Raw genomic sequence first — 22,019 nt, forward strand, 5'->3', positions numbered from 1 at the left:
GTATAAACATCGTCCATCGAGTCAGAGAAGCTCTTGAAATGCACGAAAATTAAATACAAAAGTCGTGCTGTGTAAATTTCATTCTTATAAATACAATTCTCAAAAAAAAAAAGAATCGTTCTTATTAAAGTGAATTTTACATATTTTTCTTCCATTTTTATTTCATTCCTTTTTTTCGTGTGGGATTTTCTAAAAATAGTGTCTTTTTTAAATTAAATAACAGCAAAAAAAAATAAAATAAAAGAATTATAGTTTCGTAAATAAATGTATTTAAGAATTTATTCATCTTTTTCAAGAGTCATCGATAATAATAATTGGAAATCAAAATTTGGATTATTTCACCGATACTGAAGTTAATAATAATAATAATAATTTGAGAATGCCTTGCGGCTCGCGCAACAGAAGGAACCGTCGAAATCGAAATCGGAAACGATTTCAACGACCCCTGTCACCGCCGGAAGAATGTTCAACAAGAGAGGACAACAATGATCATTCATCCATAACGGAAGAATCAAACGATGAAAATAATGAAACAACTGATAATTTGGATTTAGCTGAGGCAAATATTAATGGAAATGCAATTAAAGTAACAACTGAGAATCTCAATGGACTTCCATGTCAGGATAATATGTCAATAACAAGATGGAGACCAAGAAGAAATAGATTTAAACTTGAAAAGAAAATTCTTGATACTGAAACAAAAATATGTGAAATAACAACAATCACTAATTTACCAATGGAAGCAAAATTAGATCATATACCCGGTGTGGGAATATTGGAATTGGGAAAAAATGATGATTTAACAACAATGATGACTGTATCAGAGCCATTAGAACAAATGAAACCACTTTCGAATAGTGTGACGAACAAGGTCGAGACCCTTGGCGAACGACAATTTGATCTTGCAATTTTGGCAGACAAGAAGAACAGCCTCGAAATCCAAGAGGTAAGCGACAGTGACATCGAAATTGATAATAGTAGACATGCCATTGTTGTTGAAGCTGAATCTGATGTTGAGCGAGATCTTCTTTCTGAACGCTCAACATCCGAGGAGTCCAGTTTTGAGAAACGTGAAAACGAAGAAGAAATTGAAGCCAACATGTCGAGGGAAGATGAGAAAAAATTGAGGAATTTCCTCGAGGGACTGCAATTACCTTCTTCTTCTTCTTCTTCTATGCAAAATTTAATCAAAGATGACAAATGGGATGTGGGAACGCAAAAGAAGGTTAAAAAAAGACCTGCTTTGGAATCTTATCCTTCACAAACTCAGGAAATGAATAAACTTTTTATTATTCAAGAAGAAGGGGAAAAATTATCTGATGACGAACAAAGTATCCGAGACTTTATTAATGAGGAAATTGGCAAGTACCGACGAAATGATCAAACAAAAAGGCGAAAATTGGAGGAAGAGATCTATTCCGAAGATGCCAAGGCTTCTAAAAATTGTTTACAAATTTCTTCTGATAGTTTAGAAGATTTAGATAATTGTAAAAATGATGTTTCAAGAGGTGCTGAAAATCCTAATGAAAACGCTTTAGAAGATTTAGCAGACGTCAAAGAAGAAGATCCTATTGATGCTGTTCCAGAAGAATTAATAAATTCCAATAAAAATATTCCAAAAGAAGCAGATATCGCTAAAGATGCAGAAAACTATGAAGAAGATACAAACAATTCTATACCTGCTGTAATTTCTAAAGAGAATTCAAAAATTTTTAAAACAGATGAAGAAGATTCTAAAGAACATGATTACAAACAAGCTGCAGAAACTTCCATACCTGATGGTATGGAAGAAGGAACATCAATTTCTAAAGAAAGTGATAAAAACATTAAATCAGAGGAACAAATTCCAAAACAAGAAACAATTGACAATAATTTTCATAGAGAAAAATATTTTCTAAATTTATCGAAAGAAAATAATTTTCCTCATTGGCAATGGAGACAGCAAAATATTAACGATCCAAAATATCATCGACCTGTGCAAATTTTTACATCCCTAATTCAAGACAACATTGTTAATGATATGTATGGATCAAAACGTCCTCCAACACCTCCAAAACGTACCGTAAGTTTTGGCTCCGAACCAGAAAGACCACCAACACCATCAGAAATTGATTATCCTTTTAATATAACAGAAATTCCTTCATTTAGACATTGTAAATTCAAATCATCATCTCCAATTCAAAGAAAACAAAATTTCTCCCATCAATTTTCTCCTGAATCATATGATTTTTATGAATTTCACTATCCCGATCTTATTAGTTATCTAGATTTAATTAATTCTTCAACAAATAGAGAAAATTTTCACGCTAAACAATGTTATTTGGAAGAAAATAATATTTCAAAACCAAAGGAAAAATCAAATTTGTATTTTTTATCACAACAAGAATCATTAATTGATCATCATGAACGTGTTCTTGATGCTTATAAATCAACAAATTTTTCCGAACAAAAAACATTGGATTTTGTTAGAACACTATTAACTGTCTTATCAAATCATGAGACATCAAGACAAGACGTGCAGGAAGTACTTTTGAATTTTGATTTAAAACAACTTCCATCCAACATTCGCGAAATTGTTGACGATTTAATGGCGCCAAGTCTTAGTGATTCTATCGAAAGTGATAGTGTCATGGATTTATGTAACGATGGTAAATTTGGCAGTGATTCGAGCCTTGAAATAGCTCACGATGTGACGACGCTTGAAAAATTCTCCGAATTATCCAAATGGACCACGCCCTGTCCTAACAACGTCAATGTAAAATCAAGTGAGCCAGAACATACTTCTTCCATTAAGAAAGACAGTGAAGATTGTGACGTTAAAAGTTATTCTTTGCATGAGGATCAGTGCCAAACTCTGGATCTTAACGAAAAGTCAGTTTTACACGAGATAGAAGGAGCCATTGATTCGTCGAGTAAAATTTTCGAACGTTCCGTAACGTTCAATGATAAATTGACTGAGAATTCTAATAGCAGTCTCGAGGTCACAATTCAAGAGGAACAGATCAAAGAAATTTGCAATACAGAAGTGCCAGACATTCATTCCGGAAGTTTGAGTCCTGATCAAGATTCTACAAGTAGTTCTGCCACACCAAGTACTGCAAAATATAATCCAAAAAGATCATCTCTTGATATTGATGACATTGAAGCTGAAGAAGAAAAGAAGGAAGAAAAAAAATCACCTCAACCAAAGAGGAAGCTTACACTTTTAAAAACATCGGCAGAAATTATTGAATCTGAATCACCACAACCAATTCCTTATTCACCAATTGAGGATTTGTATTTTGTGCCTATAAATGAAAAATATGATGCATATCGACCAGATTTACTCAAAAATTTATGTATCAAAAAAATTTTATCAATGCCCTATGGTTTGCAAATCATAAATGAAATTACACTTCCTAAGTTTAATATTTTTAAAAATCTAAATAACATTCACGAACATCTTGAGGAGTTAAATTTGCAAAATAAAATTGAAATTACAAAAATGCAAAAGCCAATGACATGGATGGGAGTTCCAACGAGTGAAAATCCAAATGTGTTAATTTGTCTTTCACCATCACAACAAGAATCAGAAATTCGTAAAGATGCTGACAAATTATTGGATCTTCATACCAAATTTATTAACAGACGAAGTTATTGGGACTGTCAACCACAAAAATTGACACCTATGAATTACAAAATAGATCTAACACCAAGAAAATTAGAGTCATCAATTAATTGTAAAATTCATGAAGATTCAGGTGCAAATAGATTATTAAATATTATTAAAGAAAATCCAGTATCCCGACCTAAGTTATCAAATTCTCAAGATCGTTTGAGGGTTACACGATTGAGTGATTGGTTGAACCTTGCGAGGCGTGATGCTGCTCATATCTCTCAATGGACGCCAACATGTGCGTCTGGTGTACTATTAATAGAAAACACAACGTCTACAACCAGTCAACACAATTCTGATAAGATGTTTAATACGATGCCATCGATCAGTTGCAGTACGCAAAACAAAGTGGGCGGATCATTGAAAATTAATTTAAATAATGAAAAAATTGATAAACAATCAAACATAACATTAAATGATACTAATATTGAAAATGATATTGGTAAACGATTATGCGAAACTAGCCATTACGTTAATAGTGCTCTAATAATAAAATCACCTGAGACATCATCTCGTAGTGTAACACCACTACCCAAAAGTCCAATATCAATGAATAGTGCAATAATTGATAAATCATCGAATCTAAAACATGATACTAAAAGAACTAATAATTCTAAAATAAATTACAATTGTGATGAGTCTCAAAAAATTAAAAATCCAATTACTGTTGATAGATCTTGTATAGATACAACTAGCATTTTTGATAAATCACCACCAAGAGGACATTTAGAGTGTAGAAAATATCAAAATTTAGAAAATGTAAAAATAATCTCCGCTACGGAAATAATGGAAAATTTAAAACAATTACAAGCGAGTATGAAGGAACAGCTACAGGGTCGTAAGAGATATTCTCTTCCTCAGGAATATTTTGACAAACAATTGAGATATATTGAATTATTGGAAAGTGAACTTTGTAATGTGCTTTTGAGTGAGGAGGAGGACACAAATGTTGAGAAAGTTAATAATGATGGTTGTGATAAAATTTTTGATAGTGAAAATAATGAACATTATCAAAATGATAAAGATGATAGAAACTTTGTACAGAAAACTACAAACCTTGTTGTTGTGGAAAAAAATACAAACCAAACAGACATGGATAAGAGCAATATAAACGACAAAATTCCTGAGGATGGTAACGATCTACCTGATGATTCTACCATTAAAATCAATCAAAATCAAACTATCAATAACGAAGAAAATAAAATAAGTGATGGTATAACTGACAAGGAATCTTGGCACACAAATCATTCAAATGAATCGAAGGCAGTAGTAAATGAATCATTAAGCAAAATGTCAAACGAAGATCATAAGGAAACTATAATTGTGGAGCATACAATGTCAACTGATAAAACAATTATTGAACAAGTGGAAACTAATGAAACTATAATGAAAAATATTCAAATTAATACTAAATCAAATAATGAAAATCATCAAATTGTTTCAAATAATATTGAAGAAGAAATTTGCAATGAAAATATTGAGATACAAAAATACAAAGAACAATTAAAATCAATAGCATCTGCAGTACCAACAAATGGTGAGGTTTTTCGTAAACAAATGTATGACGAATATTTACATAAAGTCCTTGAGAGAGAAGAGAGAAAACATCATAAAGTTATAAAGATAAGCTCCCATCAAGATATTGAGACAATAGATAAGAATGAAGAGGGGAACAATATGAGTTTAGTTGAAAAAGAATTTATAGCAAAAGCAAAGAATAGAATGAATAAATTTGGAATTAATCTTGATGATAGTGATTCAGATGAATTTTGTAGTGGTGATGGTGATAATTTTAGTGAAAGGGAGGAAGATTTAATGAAGGCCAAATGTCTCGTTGATGGAAGGGAGGTCAAGGACGCCAAAAGTCTTCCAAAACATTTACAGGAGTTCCTGCAGCTGTCCAGCAAAATTTCTGAGGAGAAGGAAAAGGAAGACGACGGTGAGTCGTGTAAAAGGATTGATGTGTCGTTTTCAATTTGTTGGCATTAAAACCTCCTGTCCAATTTTTCACCTGGCCTTTTTAAAAAAAAAAAAAAAAAAAACGCTGATTAATGAGATGAACGCTTAGTGATGACGTTTTTACTTTTGGATTACTGTTTCTAACAGTGTTACTAACAAAGCAACATTTTTCCACTTTTTTATGATATTTAAGAGAATAATTTTTTTTTAACAAAAAATTTAGATTTTGAGAAAAATGGAAAGATAAATAAAATCTTTTTGTTTTTGATGGGCGATGTTTTCTCATTAGTTTTAAGAAATTGCCAATTTTTATCAGGTTTTTAAAATTGAAATGCAAATTTGGGTCTTAGGATGTTAGTTTCTAAAAAATAGAAGACAAACAATTATTTGATTTCATCAATCTCGTTTTTTTTGTAGTGCAATTAAAGTTAAATGGATTTAGTGCGATAGAAATTAATTTATAATCTGTAATTCCGTGTTGTGATCTAATTTAATGTAATTAAAATGATAAAAAAGAATTTGTATGGTTTTTTTATTGTGGATGTTTTTTTTTTCTCTCTGTCTTTTTTGCCTTTGATACATATAAATTCATTTATATAAATAATTAGGGAGCATTCAGAAAATTTAATGAAACGTGACTCTCGTGGCTTGTTTTCTATGGACATGTTCCATTTGTAAAAGAAATGGAGAGCGACGTACCATAATAATAAATTATGTCATGTTACGTCACTTGTCCGTCAAACACACCTCGATCCACTAGTCCCGCTCTTGAATTACAGGGAGAATCGTACACATATTATAATAGATAGAAAAAACATTGTTTTCTCATCAACCATTTTCTTTTCTCTCACTTTTTTTTCAATTTCATCCCTTTTTTTTTAATTAATAAAATTAAAACAATTTTTATTTCAATTTTGACAAAAAATTATATTAATGGAAATAAGATTTCAAAAATCAGAATTTTTTTTGAACTAGTTTAAAATTTATTCTAAATTGTAATATGTAAAATATAAGTCGACATAATGGAAATATTGGTCGAAAAGGAAAAAATTTTTATAAACTCTATTTTTGACTTCGTTTTTTTATTTAAACTTCAAGGAGAAATATTGAACACATACAGAGTGTTGTTTCAAGAATTTAGAGTAGAACATTTGCATGAAATTAGGATAAAGGAAATATTACATATTCTATATGTAGAGATGAATTATATATTTTCCATATATATATATAATTGAAAAATATTTTTTTTTTATATTAATTTAAAATTTAGAATTAAAAATTTTAAATATATTTAATAAATAAAGCGTACTGTCTAGAATTTTGAATTTCGAAATGACAATTTAAGCTCCTAAGTGAAATGTTAATGGGTTATAATAGTGGTCATTAAAAACTAAATATACACATAATGTTGAAAGGTATCGTTGAAATTACCGAGAAATTGAAAATAGATGAAAATATGAGGAATATTAATTTTTTTTTCTTCCTCTTTTGAAAAATAATTTTAAAATGCTGAGAAAAATTAAAAGGATTGTTTTTTTTTTTGCGAATTACATTTTAAAAAATAGTCATTTTATTTTTTTGTGGAAAATTTTCCTGATGAGTCAGGGATTTGTTATTATTATTATTATTATTTCAAACTGGACGATACGATGCATAGCGAGAGTGTGAGTTTCAAGCGCGCGTATAGTTTATGAGCTTGCGCCTAAAATCACGAAGTGCGCGACCCAAGTCGAATAGCTCTGTGTGTGATTCACGAACAGTACAAAAACTATATTTAGGTCTCTTTGGGGAAAAATAGGCCACACTAGCTTAACGTCATCGAATCCCAGTTTATACTGCAGGAACCATCTATTTCAGCTATTTCCGACCATTGCAAAAGTTTAAAGTCGTAATCGTTCAACAAATTGACTGAATTTAAAATTTATGATATCGATTCATATTTTACTAATATATATATATATAGTCCTGATTTCTATATTCTTTTTGAATGATTTTTTTTAAATATAAAAAATTTGCAATTTTCAAAATTTTTATTTAAATAAAAGTAATTTTTTTTTTTTATTTGCACTTTGGCATGCTTTTTTTAGTTAAAGGAATTGACATTCGTCGAGGACGGAAACATAAATCAAACGATCTCCTGAGCGAGATTGATTCTGCTTTAAATATTGGAAAAGGATTTTTGCTTGGTGAAGGTGCGTTTTAGTTTACACAATTAGCTTCATTCAATCACTATTTATCTATATCGTATTGGACACTTTAAAATTAGTTTGATTTCATTTCCTGGTGTTCACTAGAGCTTGATAATATATATATATATATAGAAAGATAATTACCAGAGGTTTAACAGGTTTGTATTTTTATGCACGACAATCGTGAATGTTAATCTATATATTATTTATATAACTATTTTCTTTAATTCTATATCTGTACAAATATTGTACTATTTTAATATGAAAAAAAGTAAAATTTTAAAATTAGTTAGGAAAAAATTGATTTCAAAAAACCTTATTGCAGTTGAAAATGAGTCACATTGAAAGTGGCGCCACCTACGAGGCACAATTTTGTTGCACTTCAAAATGAGTAGCGTATACGTTATTCATTTTGAACTGAGGTATATATTATTGTATTTCTCTTTTTTCATTTAATGGACTTTCATCTCTGAATATTTTTAATGTGGAACGTAATCCTCTTTATTTGAAAGGATTTTACACTTCAAATGAGTTTTTTTTTTTTTAAAAAAGGGAGAATTTTCGGTAAAAATAAATCTGTAAATTATTTTTAGAAATGTTTAATAATTGAAAGTTAGATTTTTAGATAGTTTTTGGATAATATAAAGGGATGTTAAAACAATTGAAGTAGATTATCGGGTATTTAAGAGGTGACCAGATATATGTGTATGTATGTTCAATGGAGAACATGGCGCGTTGTAACCCTAACGTTACTTGGACTATAAACAACGGTTGTAAACTGGCGCCACGTAACCTCTGCCTCTGATAACGTTCTACGACTCGGAAGCATATTATCTCTCATGCACAGGCACTACAGAATGTTTTACAATGCATAACTTAATGTTAACACGAATCCCTTGCGCACGTCAAACTTGTTTACAATTGTGAGAATATAGATGAGAAAAATTATTTAAATTATTTTTAATTTTTACTCGTACGAATTCTAATTTTTCACTATATAGAATAAAATTATAAAATTTTTTAGAAATTTTTTTTCCCCATTTTCTTTTGGTATAAAATACACAAAGTTCGTTTTTGTATAATTTGTCTAAAACATTTATTTCATCAAATCATATTTTAGGGATCTTTCTTTCTCCCATCAATCATGAGAGTCTTCGTTTTATTTTTAAATAAGACTAAATATAATAAAGAAATTTCCCCCGACGAAATTTTTTTTTTTTTTTTACAATAATAGTCGTTCTTAATTTTGTGTCCTTCATGCTCTGATTATTTAAATTGCCACGGGAAGAAGTTTAAAGTATCATATTTCGATTTATATATATAGTAAAATATAGTGTACATATTGAGTCTTCCTCGATGTTAACGTAGGTGTGTCGTTACATGAATTATTTCAAGGTTAAGGTTCTCATTTACTATGCGGACGTGATTTAACGACATTGTTTTGTTACGAGCGAAAATTATTATATTTTATTTGTTAATTTTCTATTTAAGAATTAGATAATAAGTTTTAAGGCATAGAATTTTTTAATTTTATAATAAAAAGACAAGAAGAAGTGTAGAGTGAATTTATTTTCGTAAATATTTTTTTATTTTTAAGATGGTAAATTAATTTTTAGAGTTTAAAAATTATGTATATATACATTGAAAAATAAATTTGAAAAACGAAAGTAAAGTATATTCCATTTTTAGTCAATTTAAGTTCTCTCGTGAATTGATTCAATTTTGGTTTGAAGAAAAATCTCGTTTAAAAATCTACTCGTCCAGCGAAGTGCGAATTCAATAACGGACTCGATTTCTCAACTTTGTATATATATATATATACTCTAACTCTGTCCAGTTTCTCTCTCTATAGTTGTAGTAACACCTGTAACTTCTCACGCTGATTTTTTTACCATTATTTCTTTTTATCCGCTTCCAAAGTAATTTTTTTGCAAATATACAAGAGTCTCACCAAGTGTTTTTCTGTAAAAAGAATTTAAAAATTACTTTAATCCATATTAGTTTATCTAGAACTTGTTTCTTTTGAAAATTAATGATGAAAAAGTAAAAAAAAAATTAAATTGATATCTGTTTTTCAACAACACGTGGTTTTGCGTCTATAATTTTTGAACTAGGAAGCTAAAATTTGGTATAGTTATGTATTTTCAACAGAAAATAGGATAAAAAATATTTCGAACAATATTGGAATTGATATCAATAGTGTTTTTAGTCAAAAACAGAAAATTTTTGAGAAAAATCAGTTTTGCGTTCATATTTTTTGACTTAAGAAGTTAAAATTTAGTATGGTGATGTATTTTAATTAGAAAATAAAATAAAAAATATTTCAAACAATATTAAAATAGATTTCAATAGTCTTTTTAGTCAAAAATGTAAAAATTTTTTACTAAAATTAGTTTTACATTCACAATTTCTGTCCTAGAACGCTAAAATTTGGTACAGTAATGTATTTTTACCAGTAAAAAAATTTTAAAATATTTCATACCAAATTGGAATCGAATTCAATTGTATTTTTGATCAATATCGGCAAATTTTTTACTAAAATTAGTTTTACTTTTAAAGTTCTAAACCTAGGATGTTAAAAATTAATATAGTGATGTATTTTGATCAGAAAATATGATAAAAAATATTTCAAACAATATTGAAATTGATTTCAATAGTGTTTTTAGTCAAAAACAGAAAATTTTTGACAAAAATCAGTTTTGCGTTCACATTTTTTGACTTAAAAAGTTGAAATTTAGTATGGTGATGTATTTTAATCAGAAAATAAAATAAAAAATATTTCAAACAATATTGAAATAGATTTCAATAGTCTTTTTAGTCAAAAACACAAAATATTTGAGAAAAATCAGTTTTGCGTCCACATTTTTTGACTTTAATAGTTAAAATTTGGTACAGTATTGTATTTTCTCCAATAAATAAGTTGCAAAATATAACAAACAATTTTGGAATTAATTTGAATAATATTTTTAATAAAAAACTCAAAATTTTTCACTAAAATTAATTTCACGTCTACAGTTTATAACCTAAGAAGCTAAAATTTGCTACAATTATGTATTTTCACAAGAAAATAAGATAAAAATTATTTCAAACAATATTGCAATTAATTTTAATAGTGTTGTTATTCAAAAACACAAAATTTTTAGACAAAAAATAGTTTTCACGTCTCTATAATTTTTTATCTAGAATGTATTTTCTCAAACAAAAATATATATTTTTTTTTTTATGAATATAGTAATCATAAAATTTCGTTAATTTGTCAAAAAGGTTATTATTTCTTATTTGTTTTATTTGAGAGAAAGTGAGAAAATAAATCTTCTTTGAATCCCTCTCATTTTGAAATAAACAGAAGATGACATAGTCCATTTATGAGTTGTGTTTGTGTCGCGCGCGTACTATTCCTGCCGGCATAGAATAAAGTTGACGTTGCCCTGGTCTTCTCTCCCTTTACGTCGACGTAAACGCAAACGGAGACGGCGTCTTGCTGCTTTTTGGCGTCGCGACGCCTCAGTTCAACACCGTCGTTCGTTGCGTATATATTGCTCGAAACTGTTTTGATGTTCTAATTTTAAGTTTTTTTTTTTGATAGCAAACAAAAAAGAAAAGAAAATTTGAAAACTAAAAAATTATCAAATTTATAAAAAAGAAACAATAACATATAAAATAGAGTGAAAGTTATGGTGGAAAAAAGTGAGTGTGATTTCCAGGGATTATTTTCTGATTATCTCTCAATGAGATTGAAAACTCCTTCGTCCAACAGGTTGCGCAAAGAAAATCTTTTGTTGACGAAGAAGTGACACTTGTTTTTATTTATTTTTTTTAAATATCTTTTGTTGATTTTTTCTAAATTTAAGAAGAATTTAAAAAAAAATTGAATTTAAATTAAAAATTTTCCAAATTAAAAAAAAGGGCACGTTTTGTCAAAAGCTGAGGAAATTGATTAGAATTGTTTTTCTATTACGTAAGCGGTTCATATTACCGTTTCGTAAACCACGAAACGACTGTTGAATTCACAGCAGGAAGTATCGCATTTGCTATTTTCGTGAACACCTTCACATTTTCCGTATCTGATTGCGAAATATTTTTTATTTCCTAAATTCTATTTACTATTAATTCCTAATTGGTGATTAATTATTTTATGTCTTTGGAAAATATAATGGTTTCATTCATTTTTCAAATAATGATGATTTAAGTTAAAAAATCTTTTCTTTGAACGAATGAAGAAAGACATAATAATCACTACATACATTTGTTTTTAAAAAAAAAGCGAAAAAAAAATGAAAAACGTTATCAAAATAATTTATTGTAGACGACGGAGTGTTTGTCTTCTAACCTTCGTCTACTTGTCTTTCTTATTTTTTCGCTCTCGTCTTATTATTTTCCTTGTCACCCCAAGAGTCTCTAGACTCTCATCACTCGTGCTTCTATATTAATGAACCGCAAAGACTGTCTCCTTCAATGTAGAAATTCTTTGAGACTTGTTTCCAGTTGCTGTCGTTAAAAGTCCATAAACTTCTTCGTTCATCACGATACTCATTTCAACGCTCTAAGAAGATCTAATTCACCAGAAAAAAAATTCACAAAACTTTTTCACGAGTAACTGACAATTTTTTTTTTTATTAAAATTTTAATAACAAAAAATTCCTTTTTTTTGGTATAATTTAAAATAATTATTATTCAATAAATTTATTATATTTACGGGATAAAAAATTTTTTTTTTCTCTCATTATAATTGAGATTCAATTTAAGACAATATTTTTTGTTAGAGGAAAAAATAAAAAATTTTTATAGGATTCTTTTTTTACTTATGAGAATTAAAAGGTTTTTTTGTTTTTGTTTGATGCTTTTTCAGAAAGTGTCATGTTTGCACCGACGTTCAAAGCTTCATCTGCGAAGCCAGGTAAATCGTGTGTGAAGATTCATTGCTTCTTTTTTTTTCTTGTTTGTGTCGCTTTTACGAAAAAAAAAAAAATCAGTTCACGTCGAATGAAAAATATCGTCAGAATGAGAGAAATATTTTGCTACTTTTTTTTCAAACAATTAAATTAAATATAAAACAATTTTTTTTTAATTTCTAATTTCTTTGGAAAATTAATACAAACATTAAAAATAATTTAAATATTAAAAATTTTATTTCAAAAAAATTATTGGATTAAAGGGAAAATTTTTATAGTTGTCACAGAAGTAGACGGAAAGTAATTAAAAAATTATAGATTTAAATACATTCAGATAGTGTATCTGAAAATAATGTCTGGACAAAAAAATCATTCCTGTTAATTGAATTATTTCTCTCATTAAAATATATATATATATATATCTTTGAGAAAGTGTGTAATACTAATCAAAAATTTAAATCAAAAAGTGCTCAGCATGACTGTCAGGAAGATTGAGCTTTCTGTGAACTAATTTTATCGTTCAAACATTGAATTGGATTTATTTTTTTTTTTTGCTGCAACATTAGAAATTGATTAATTATTTTTTTTTAAACTTTTTTTTTAAACTGCTAAAAAAAATACTGTTAAATATTTTATAAGAATCTAATTAGTTTTTTTTTCACGATTCTCTAAATTATTTATATAGTAAAACTCCTATTGTCTAAGGTCATTTTGAGACTAAACGAATTGCAATTATATGCAAAATATTCTAAATTTACACGTATCTTGAAACGGGACACTCTTGATTTCCTGTTGTCGCTAGGGACACGTGTAGCGGATACTATAAATCCGACTACAAACTAATCTCAAAAGACAAGATAATTTACGCGAAACTGTATATATATATATTTACTTATTTTACGTTTTTGTAGTAAAAAAAAAAAAATTGCATTTTATGTACAAAACTTCTTTTTTCACTCTCGACATCATATTTCATCAAAAAAAAAACATTGTAAAAAAAAAAAAATATTTACATCAAAAAATTGAGATATTTGTACATAAAATTGTATCAAAAGTTTTTAGACAATTAATTTAGTTCTAATAAAATGTGAAGGTTTTATTCAAAAATTTATTATCTTAAATGAAGTTCAGTTTATTTATTTAGCTCGTCCTCGTTTCTTTATGGTCGACTTTTAATGCGTTATAATCATTTGAAGAAACATTTTTAAATTTTTTCAAATACTCTCGCCCCCTTAAAAAAAGCAATTAATAACTTTTCTCATTTCTATTTGAATTGTGACATTCTAAGGTTGAAATTTGTTTTCTCGTGTCTAAATTTTTTTTTTTTTTTTTTTAAAGAAACAAAAATATAATAAAAAAGTTGATTTGATTTCGATATTACATTTTTGACATTAATTTCCGAATTGATCTATTTTTAAAACTCCTATTGAAACAAAAATTTAGTAGTAAAATACAAAATTCGAATTATTTTTTTTTGTACAAAAAATAAATTATAATTACTGCTAAACTTTTAAAGGATCTCGGAAGTGAGATCAGTGTGTCAACATATCGTGAAATTTATATAGATATGACAAATCGGGTGGATTTGAAATGGTCGAGGGAATGAAGAAGAAGTAGAAGAAGAAGAAGAGTTCTTTATGTAATATACGCCTTCGCATAATCCAAGATTAGCAACGCCCTCTCATTTGAAATGGATGTTTTGGCCCTCGCTTTATAAATTCACGTCTTCCTTGTGTCTGCTTTTATCATAACAGTGCAAAGACCCTAATTATATTACTATATTGCCATCGTTAAAAGGAACTATTTCGTGTTGTTTCAACACCCTTGCCAAGTGTCCAAAAATTTCGTAATATACTAATTTATGTCGATTTTTTTTTATATTTTGTTACAGTTACTTAATTAAATGTTTAAACAATGTTTTTTTGTTTTTATTGCATGTTGCATCACAATTTTTTGTAAGATAAAAATAAACAATTTCACAATCAACAATATCATCTATATTGTCTGTACAGCTAGTGCGAGTATTGTTGAAAAAAAAAACCCAAAACTGTCTTTAAAGTGAAATAATTTAGTCAAATTAGAAAATTGAAATTTAAAATATAAACCATTAGAAAGTTTATAAAATTTTGCATCTAATAGAAATTTAATTATCCTTAGCAACGGTTGCCATGAAAACGGTTGCTATGGAAACGATTGTCATGGAAACGGTTGCTATGGTCACGGTTGTTGTGGTCACGGTTGCTATGGAAATGGTTGCTATGGTCACGGTTGCTATGGTTACAGTTGCTATGGTTACGGTTACTATGGAAACGGTTGCTATGGAAATGGTTGCTATGGTTACAGTTGCTATGGTTACGGTTACTATGGAAACGCTTGGTATGGAAACGGTTGCTATGGTCACGGTTGTTATGGTCACGGTTGCTATGGAAATGGTTGCTATGGTTACGGTTACTATGGAAACGGTTGCTATGGTCACGGTTGTTGTGGTCACGGTTGCTATGGTTACAGTTGCTATGGTTACGGTTACTATGGAAACGGTTGCTATGGAAATGGTTGCTATGGAAATGGTTGCTATGGTTACGGTTACTATGGAAACGGTTGCTATGGTCACGGTTGCTATGGTTACAGTTGCTATGGTTACGGTTACTATGGAAACGGTTGCTATGGTCACGGTTGCTATGGAAATGGTTGCTATGGAAATGGTTACTATGGAAACGGTTGCTATGGTCACGGTTGCTATGGTTACGGTTACTATGGAAACGGTTGCTATGGTCACGGTTGTTGTGGTCACGGTTGCTATGGTTACAGTTGCTATGGTTACGGTTACTATGGAAACGGTTGCTATGGAAATGGTTGCTATGGAAATGGTTGCTATGGTTACGGTTACTATGGAAACGGTTGCTATGGTCACGGTTGCTATGGTTACAGTTGCTATGGTTACGGTTACTATGGAAACGGTTGCTATGGTCACGGTTGCTATGGAAATGGTTGCTATGGAAACGGTTGCTATGGAAATGGTTACTATGGAAACGGTTGCTATGGTCACGGTTGCTATGGTTACGGTTACTATGGAAACGGTTGCTATGGTCACGGTTGCTATGGAAATGGTTGCTATGGTTACGGTTACTATGGAAACGGTTGCTATGGAAATGGTTACTATGGAAACGGTTGCAATGGTCACGGTTGTTGTGGTCACGGTTGCTATGGTTACGGTTACTATGGAAATGGTTGCTATGGTCACGGTTGCTATGGTTACAGTTGCTATGGTTACGGTTACTATGGAAACGGTTGCTATGGTAACTGTTTTCATGGAAACCGTACGAGTGTACGATGGACGGACGGACGGACTGACGGACTGACGTCAAAGCGAAATTAACTAAACTTTCTAATGTTTATTTTTAATTATTTTCCAACTAAATTATCATGATTTAAAAACAGATTTTACTTTTTAGTAGTGCTCGCATTAACTGCATCACTTATCGATGATTGTATAAAAAATATTAATATATATAGCAATATATAATATTTTTTATATAAAGAAAAATTCATCCTGTTGTATAAACTGTTGTTAATTTTACAAAAAAAAAAAAATAATAATAATAATAATGTTCTGTAATTTAATTAAAAGGTGTTTGGTCGCCGGGAAGTGAACCTCCACCGCCGCCAAAACAACCAAGTCCAGATCGAAATAAAGACGAAAAGGACTCATCAATATCAGTTGTTTGGACACCATCAAGTGCTGGACCAAGTCCTGTTCCTGAACGAAAGGAATTCCGTTCAGTTCCATTCGAAAGTCCTGTTTTGGGGAGAAAAAATCAATCCATAAAACAGGTAGAAATAAAATTTGAATAGAAAATTTATTATAATTATCTTTTTTTTACAATTAAAAATCATTAAAATTAATTTTTTTATAATTAAAAATGATATAATTTTTAATATAAATACGAAAATAAATTTATATGACAATATATATATTTTGGTAAATATTTTCCTTTTAGAAACATAAATATTTATAAGCAAAATAAGTAAAAAAAATAGAAAGTTATTTCTTAAAATTTACGTATTTTGTTATAAGGAAATATACTTGTTATATATATATATATAAATAATATTATGAATATGACAGGAAGAAACGCCTCCACCTTGGGAAAGTGAGGCACAAAGAAAAGAAGCATCAAACGCTCTTTCACAAAATATCACATCTCGTATCGTCAACTCTCACTCAGCTCCATCTCAAGGGTTGAACACACTTGCCGGTGCACCTCGTTTACCTCGGGCGCAAAATCCTACAATCACGCTTCTACAGAAAGCCAGAGGTTTGTATTTAAATTTTAAAATAGCTTAAATCTCTCACTGTCGAGCTTTAACGTAAAATTTTCTTTGGGAAAAATTTAAAAAAAAACCCCTCTTTTAACATTTTAGATGATGTGAAAAATGTGAATAAAAAAATAATTTTTTTCAAATCAGTTAACCATTTTAATAAATTTTAATTAATAGAAAACAAAATAAACAGAAAATCAACTAATCAATAATTTACAGAATAATTAAAATCCTTTGCTGAATTTAAAATGAAAAATTTATAATCTTTTTCCTCTATTCCATTACTTTTAATTACCAAATAATTGTAATAATCGTTTTGTTATGATTATTTCAATCCAATATTATTATTGTATATTATTATTTATCATTTTTTGATAAATTTAAAAATTGATTCTGACAAAAAAGTTTGTAAAATTTATAATTTAATATTTCTTTAAAATTTTTATTTGCAAATTCCGTCAAATTTACATGATTAATAATTTGTAATGTTACATTACAAATTTTTAACAATTTTTTTATTAAACTTTTTTGGGAAATTTCTACTAATTCATTTCATCAAGTTTGCTTTGACATTTTCAGCAAATTCATAATAAAAGTTTACTGCAACTTTATCCAGACAGTTTACAGTAAATTTAATGTTAAAGTTTTCAGCAAGTTTACCATATAAATTTTGCAGTAAAATTACTATGCAAATTTTCAGTAATTTTGGTTAAATTTTACATTAATAATTTATATAACTTGTAGAGGGACAGTTGCCAAAAGGAGCTGCGTATCTAGACGAGTGCCAGACATTACCACGAATCAAGAACGAGGAAGAGCCACTAATTAGTCCCAGTGAAATCAGTAAGTATTAATAATTACAAAATTTAAAATTAATTTTTTTTAAAATTAATTTCTATTTTTAATGTAATTAAAGCATTATTATATAACTTTTTTTTTTTTTGCTCGACAAATTTAACTCATATTTAAACCTACCATCGTTATATTTAAAATATAAAAAAAAAATCGGCTCTTGCACTAACGGAGCAAAATCATCGAAATTCGCGAGTGTTATTTTTTTTTTTTTTTTTTGCTTTACAAAAATTGCAAAGACATTGTCGCAACTTATCAGCATTTGCACAGTTTATACATTAAAGAAAGAGTACGACAGCGAACCGGAAATGAATGTTAATACAAGAAAGAAGATGGCCGATTCGAGTCCTCGAAAATTCGACGGTATTGGTCCAACTACAAGAGAAGGAGTTCCTCTTGTTTTGAGATCCGTAAGATATATATTTTTTCTTTTAATTATTAACCATTAGAATTTTATCAAAAATTAGATTTTAAATAAACTTCAAATAATTTTAATATTATTAAAATTTTTTTAAATAATTACAATTCGAATTTATAACAAATTGAAACCGGATCATAAGTCCAAATAGTTTTGCTTTTCGCCGTAGCGCTAGTAGTCACAACTGAATCCCTTAAATCAAGATTATTGTTATTTATTAATTAATTTGAAAATTAAAATATTTTTTTTTATAAATTAATTTTTCTTTCAGGAAGTTAAAGAAGACAATCAAGCAAAATGGTACAAAAGAATGTACGATTCCTTGCATCGTGCCGAGAAAGATGGTCAGTCATTCTTTATAAGCCGGGAATATATATTTTTTTTTTATTAAATTCTTCTTTAAGAATGTTAATTTTAAAAAAATTATTTTTTAAAATTTTTTAATTCATTTTTGAAATTTATTAAATTTTACAGACAATTTATATATAAAAAAAAATGAAAATAATTAAATGTAAAAAATCGAATTATATTAAAATAATAATTAAGTTAAATAATCCGTAAAAAAGAATGAAAAATTTTCACTTTCAGACGACTACGTAACGATTCGCTACAAACCACGACGAGGTGAATATCTTCTTCAAGCCAGTGCAGCTTAATAAAATTCATTAAAAAAAATATATATATACTATACGCGGCTCATTAATGTACTTAACCGGCTAAATTATTGCTGAGCTCTCAACTCTCATTTTGTAACGGGCATATCTAATAATTGCCTCTTTCGACTTGATTATTTATTTATTCATTAATATATATATTTATTGATTCGCCTAATTCGTGATTACACACGATTGTAGCCTCTAAGCTGTTTAATAAATCGCTGCTGTTCACGTTAAAAAAAAAAAAATTCTGCTCTATCAATTCATATTGCCTACATTCAAAAAAATGTTTTCTTTAACTTAAAACAAAAAAAAAAAAATTCCAATTTTTTCTTTTGAAAAAAAAAATAATAAAATTTCAGAAATTTATTATTAAAAATTATTTATTTTTTTAAAAATATGTGAATAAAATTAATTCACTAATCTTTTGGGAAAAATAATTTAATTTAAAGAAAAATATTTTTCTGAATGAATTTTGGTTTGAATTTTCTGTTCTTTTTTTTTTAGACGTATATATGTATAATTATTTTGTATAACAAATAAATTGTGTGTGCAAATAACAAATAAATGATGTTCTAAATAATAATTGTGTTTGTTGTGTGATTTTAATTTTTGCATTTGCTAAACACTAATAATAAATATTTTTAAAAAAATTTCCACAAACGGTTTTTGGATAACCAATTCAAATTTAATGTTTAAAAAAAACTTGCTAACATTTTATCATAAAAAATCATTAATTTGTTTGAATTTATTATTAAAATTTTTAAAGTTTAATGCAATATTATTTTTTTATTTGAAATATTTTTTTCAAATTTTCTAATAAATTATTTACTCACGGTACTATTAATTAATAATTAATAAATATAATAATTTTCTATTAAAGTTAAAAAAAAAAAATACCTTTTAGTATGAAAATGAATTTATCGAAAAATTGTGTAATATTTTCTTGTTTAAAAAAAATTTTTCATTAAAAAAAAAAATGTAATTAAAAATATTTTTTTTTTCCAGGTACAAGATACGGTGGTAGCTCAAGTGGTTATTTGAGTGAACCTGAACCACGTGGCTATTCCGAAAGATCTTCCACATATGATAATCGTCGACGAGTGCGCAATAAGGAAAATGAATTCACCACCTCAACAATGCCAAAAAAGTTAGTCAAAATATAAATTTATTATATCCTTAAAAAAGAAAAGAAAAATATTTAAAACTGAACAAATTTTCGTTAATAAAAATATTTTTTTTTTCAAATTTAAGATTCTTTTTTAATTAAAAATTTTAACTAAAGAAATAAATGTATTTGAAATGTGGTTTATTTAACTAGGAGCGCAGCTCTAAAGTGCGAAACAGACATTTATAAAAATCAGCCTGGTCGCATTGAGGATTACGTACCTGGAAAATCATCAATTGCAGAAAAGGAAACTAAAGAGGTAATTTTTGTCAGAAACAAAAAACTAATAACAAAAAAAAAATAAACCCTAAATCTATAAATCTAAATGAAAATTAATTGAAAATTCTTAAAATACACTGGAACCTCTATTATGTAGACAGTCAGTAGTAAGACATAGTCTGACCCTCTCATTTTATCATAAGAACTTCACAGAGTCCAATAATTGAGGTTCCAGTGTAATAATAATAAGTAGTAATTGAATTACACTGGAACCTCTGTTATGTAGACAGTCACTAGTAAGACATAGACTGACCCTCTCATTTTATCATTAGAACTTCACAGAGTCCAATAATCGGGGTTCTAGTGTAATAATAATAATAAGTAGTAATTGAATTACACTGAAACCTCTATTATGTAGACAGTCAGTAGTAAGACGTAGACTGACCCTCTCATTTTATCATTAGAACTTCACAGAGTCCAATAATTGAGGTTCCAGTGTAATAATAATAAGTAGTAATTGTCAAAAAAAAAAAAAAAAAATTGATAAAATCTTAAAATGAAGAAAAAAATCAATCTAAATTCTCTGAACTGGAAATAATTAAGAAAAATTGTAGCAAGAATATATTTCCTATATCGAAGAATTCATCGAAAATATTCACTAGAATTTGCTAATATTACTAATCGGATTAGAGACTCTATGCTTCGTATATCTATATATATTTCCTGAAAATTTGCACAATTATGAACGTAACGCGAATAAGGCGCTAATTAACGCATCGCTCGCATTTGTAATAATGCTCGTAATGTTCAAACTTTGAATCCCTAATGGTATAAAAGCCACATACGAGAATGATATCAGAATCGAACATGATCGTTTGAAATGGCTTTGCTTTTAGCCAACGATATTTACTTGGACAAAAAGGAAGGTAACAATGCAATGACACCTCTTCAAATATATATATATCTAATAAAAAAAAAATTCACTGTTGGGCCCCTTCAGTTTATGTGGCGAATTATTATTTTTTTTTTATATATTTCCTTCGACTGTAAAAATGGAAAAAATGAATAATAATAATAACAAAAAAAATATTTTTGATTAAATAAATATAAAAAATTTTAATTTCAATTTTTACAGTCGACTTAACAGTAGAAAAAAATTGAATGTTGAGAAATAATTTTTTTTTTTGCTTTCATAAAGAAAAGAATTTTTAAATTTTTCCACAAATTATATTTTTATAAATCTCCATCGCTCACGTAATTCGATGTATTTTATATATATATATATATATCAAAAGCTTCATATAAGAAATGTCTCACCTGTTATTATTATTTTTTTATATTTATTTAATTAAGCTTTCGTAGAAATGCTTGTAGATTTTTTTTCTATTCTATCACAAGTACGTCACTTTTTTAAATGTTTTATTAAAAATTTTTTAAAATAATTATATTTTCATATTTAAAAAGGTGGCGTTTGTAGTCAATTTAATAACCATCTAATTTCTTAATTTTTGATGTACACGTATACAAAAGTCCTCAGTTTAACCGCCTAGTATAATGCAGTGTTTAATTCTATTTTTTCTAGTGGTGGGACGAGGTCATGGACATATTTGACGGGGTAGGCCATTTTTTATGAATAATTAAAAAAAAAAAAAAATTAGATAAGACACCTCTTCTCAGTACACTTTTTTTCT

The 22,019-nt window shown here is 28.1% G+C and overlaps 1 protein-coding gene across 1 annotated transcript in view; it reads left to right on the top strand.

The window, feature by feature from the left end:
• LOC127287754 (uncharacterized) overlaps positions 1-22,019 on the top strand; it is a 94,416-nt gene that overhangs the window by 41,522 nt on the left and 30,875 nt on the right. Inside the window, exons 6-16 of the mRNA XM_051314848.1 lie at positions 297-5,594; positions 12,653-12,700; positions 16,324-16,526; positions 16,822-17,011; positions 17,760-17,858; positions 18,138-18,277; positions 18,557-18,629; positions 18,874-18,909; positions 19,950-20,091; positions 20,263-20,368; positions 21,911-21,943. Coding sequence (XP_051170805.1) covers positions 297-5,594; positions 12,653-12,700; positions 16,324-16,526; positions 16,822-17,011; positions 17,760-17,858; positions 18,138-18,277; positions 18,557-18,629; positions 18,874-18,909; positions 19,950-20,091; positions 20,263-20,368; positions 21,911-21,943 — 6,368 coding nt within the window. The remainder of the gene's footprint in view (positions 1-296; positions 5,595-12,652; positions 12,701-16,323; positions 16,527-16,821; positions 17,012-17,759; positions 17,859-18,137; positions 18,278-18,556; positions 18,630-18,873; positions 18,910-19,949; positions 20,092-20,262; positions 20,369-21,910; positions 21,944-22,019) is intronic.

Source organism: Leptopilina boulardi, unplaced genomic scaffold, assembly GCF_019393585.1.
Source record: "Leptopilina boulardi isolate dan_hultmark-lab unplaced genomic scaffold, ZJU_Lbou_2.1 LbouV2_372, whole genome shotgun sequence".
Taxonomy (NCBI): domain Eukaryota; kingdom Metazoa; phylum Arthropoda; class Insecta; order Hymenoptera; family Figitidae; genus Leptopilina; species Leptopilina boulardi.